The 3,660-nt window shown below is 36.4% G+C and overlaps 1 protein-coding gene across 1 annotated transcript in view; it reads left to right on the top strand.

Annotated features, from left to right (window-relative positions):
* LOC109297167 (MOB kinase activator 1B) overlaps positions 1–3,654 on the top strand; it is a 31,699-nt gene extending 28,045 nt beyond the window's left edge. The window contains exons 5-6 of the mRNA XM_019516798.1: positions 442–605; positions 1,360–3,654. Coding sequence (XP_019372343.1) covers positions 442–605; positions 1,360–1,437 — 242 coding nt within the window. The 3' untranslated portion in view covers positions 1,438–3,654. The remainder of the gene's footprint in view (positions 1–441; positions 606–1,359) is intronic.
* The last annotated feature ends 6 nt before the right edge of the window (positions 3,655–3,660 follow it).

The following is a 3,660-nucleotide window of genomic DNA, read 5'->3' as shown; positions in this document are numbered from 1 at the left end:
CCCCCCCCCCCCCCGCACATTGACTGGCCGGGGGACTCCCATGTTTCTTAACCGGCCGCCAGGAAACCCCTGGACTAAAGCATAAAAGGATCCAGTAGCTGGAAGATGAAGTTATACAAATTTAGACCAGAAATAAAGTGCTTTTTTTCCCCTTTTCTTTTTTTTTTTATTAATAAGGGTAGCTTAACCAATGGAACAACCCACCAAGAGAAGGGGAGAGTCATTATCACTAGACATCTTTAAATTGAGAATGGATGCCTGTCTAAAATATATTTGGGCTCAGCTAGATGTTACATGCTTAATGTGGAATCATTAAATAAAATTCATTACCTATGATATGCAGGGAGGTCAGACTAATGTATCATAGCTTCTGAAGCCATGTAGATGTGATCTTTGTCTCAGAAAATTTTCTATGTAAGTTCACTGTTTTGTTATTTCTAGGTGTTCCTTTCCCAAAGAACTTCATGTCTGTGGCAAAGACCATTCTAAAGCGTCTCTTTAGAGTTTATGCTCACATTTACCACCAGCACTTTGATCCTGTGATCCAACTGCAAGAAGAGGCACATCTTAACACATCCTTCAAGCACTTTATATTTTTTGTTCAGGTAAGTTAGCACATGGTCAGCTGAGTCAAGATTGCCTTCTACTGAGGAAGGGATATATTAGAAATGGTGATTATAAAATCTGCTCTTTTAAGCTTTCTAGCAACTGATATTAAAATACCTTATTGGTATTCTTATCCATTCTTACAAAAAGTTATTACTATATGTTTTTTATTTGGTTGGTTGTTTTTTTTTAAATCAAATTAAAACTTAACTTGTAGCCAGTAGAAGAGGGGAAATTGAAACCAGGCAGCAAAGAATGTATTTATTCAAATGCTATTGGAAGAAAGAACAACCTCTTTAGGGGGGAAAACCTTGTCTTGAGTTGCAGTTGGGTGAGATTTTTATGCAGAATACAATCCTGAGCCCTGAAGAAAATATCAGTATGATTTTTGGTTGTGAAGTAAAATATTTTAGATTTTGTAATATGGGTGCTTGTCCATGAGGCACCTGAGTACAGATACCAATCCTTTTTACACAGGCTAGTAAACAGCACTCAGATGGTAATAATATTTAGTCATGGTGACCTAGATTGGATCTGAACTAATGCCCTAGAAGTAAAACGTTGGCTATGTTCTACCTTAACTTTATGGATTCAATTTGTTAGTTGACAATCATTAACAGGTAAAACTAGACTTGAAGGCCTCAAACTGCAGAGTAGCTTTATCTAAATAAAATTCCTACTGTATATGTGAAATGTTATTAATGCTACATTAAAATGGAAGTAAATTTTGTGTGGTTTTTTTTTAACCTTTAGGAATTCAACCTTATTGACAGAAGAGAACTTGCTCCACTTCAAGAATTGATTGAAAAACTCACCTCTAAAGATAGATAAAAGGAGGTGGATTTGTGCAAACCACTTGTTTCTTTAAGCAAGCATGTGATATGTTTTGGGGTCTTTTTTTTAAACAAAACAAACTTTGTTCTGTTCTTACAGGCAGCCAAGATCAATTCTCTGTGCTTTTATTAGGGGAAATCTTTTTGTCTTTTAGTGACACACAGTAAATGGCTTTTTTTTTTGTTTTATTGTGGATTTTTAACACATGTTGAGTGTTTTATAAAGGAAATATTCTTTGGTGGGGAAATTGACACTGCTGGTGGATGGGTCTGTATTGTGTCAATTGTAGCCCATTCTCATGAAGTCCCTAGAAGACTTACATTCTCTAAGTGCCTTGGCAGACTCGCTTCTGAGGTGCAAAGCACATACCGTACTGAACGTTGCTGGAAACAGAATATATGAACTAATACCCAGGACACTTACTGATGCTTGTTTTAGAATTTATATATATCTATATCCTTAAACTAAAAAAGCCATAACATACACAGGTGATCTCCAGCTTTTAATACAAAGTATTCTTTTTTTATTTTAAGAGATGAATATGCAGCTACTTGAAACTAAGTAGATCGTGTCCTAATAATCTAGTTGAAGTCATAAAGGTTTCAAAACTATAGAGAACCCAGGATGACAGAGGGCCAGCTATCCATCCCACTGTTTTCATCTCTGAGGTACATATTTATTCTGTTACTGTAAATATCAATTCAGGCCAGTCAGTTTTATAAAGTTAAACACTTCCCTCTATAAGGCTTCGTAGCATTTGTCAGATGGGCCATGAGTTTGCACAAATATTTTCAGTGAGAAAAGAAAATACACTTCTTCACCATCAAAAATGACAATTTGGTAATACTAAGAAAGGTATTGTCTGAAATCCACTGGAGTAATGAAACACAAAATTAAAAATAAAAAGTCAACTTTATGGTAGAACTCAAGTTCTCAGGCTTTTTCACAATGAAGAACATATACATTAATAGAAAAAATGTCTTGTGGACTATGTCCCATTTATAATCGCACACATTCCCTCCCTTTCATTATTGCATGACTTCTTTTGGCAACTACATCACTTGTTTACATGGGGAAAGTAATGGTTGCAGTGCATTGGTGTACTTTTATCAGTCTTTAGTCTTTCTGAGAAATATTAATCACAGCATCTCCCTCTCTTTCCCCCTGCATGCCCCACTCTGCTTTATTTCTCCCTTGCTCCATTGCCTTTCCCTCCCTCTCTGGCCTCATTTCTCTCAAAGTGGAAATAAGGAGAGCCAGTACTGCATGACTTGCCAGTTTCCATGATGGTCAACAATTACATGGAAATCTCTGTCATATTTATGTGAAACTCTGGAGTTTCCCCCTCCTCACAAATTTAATTTTTTTTTGTTTTTAATTTGTGCATCTTCCATTCTGTCAAGATTTATACTAGCCTTTGGGTTCAAATAAATATTTAAGCACTGCCATCTGTCCCTTCCCCCCAGCCCTTCCCAGTATCATTAATATAATTGCCTTAAAGTGGTCATGGTGTAGCAGCAGATGAAACCTGAGTTTTGCAAGACCACAAATTTTCATTAGTTTTAGTGTAAAAACATATATTGACCCACATACATGAGAACTCTTGGTGATCTTTCGCTGAGCCTGAGTTTAGTTTGTGATGGAGGACAGCAGTAGTGCATGTCTTTTTAAGTTATCGTATAGATATTCTACATAGTTCTTTGACATAGTCTTGACTTTGGTTAGGAAAAGACACAATTATACATGCGAGTAGTCAGCAAAACGTATAACTGACAGCTTAGTCTGCATATAAAAATAATAAACTCTTAGACTGTGGCTATGTTTTCCAAAACTGAGATGGGAAAATTCCACTACTTAATATTGCTCCTTTTTGTAAAATCCAGAGTTTAAAAACAAAATATTTCCTTTTCTCTTTCTAAACAAATGTTGTCCACCAACTGGGTGAAAGGTTTCTAATTCATCAAAAGCGGATATTAACTACATCTTCCTTCTCTGATTACCAGTATGTGGTCTTATAACTGAAAATGGCTCTTGAGAGTTCAGCTACGCACTAGAAAACTCACATACTTAATTGCTTTTCAATCATAGGAAAACTCCAGGTTTCCTGTTAGATGTTATGAAGTGGCAAGAGAAGCTTAGGTTAGCCAATGTTCATAGTGCTGCTCAACACTGATTTTGTTAATGTGACAGAGTGGATTTTGGCCGCCCCCCCCCCCCCCC

The sequence above is a fragment of the Gavialis gangeticus genome, unplaced genomic scaffold, assembly GCF_001723915.1.
Source record: "Gavialis gangeticus isolate Ggan-Ray unplaced genomic scaffold, GavGan_comp1, whole genome shotgun sequence".
NCBI lineage: Eukaryota > Metazoa > Chordata > Crocodylia > Gavialidae > Gavialis > Gavialis gangeticus.
The sequence above is the reverse complement of the archived record's forward strand: the minus strand, read 5'-3'. Positions and strand labels throughout refer to the sequence as shown.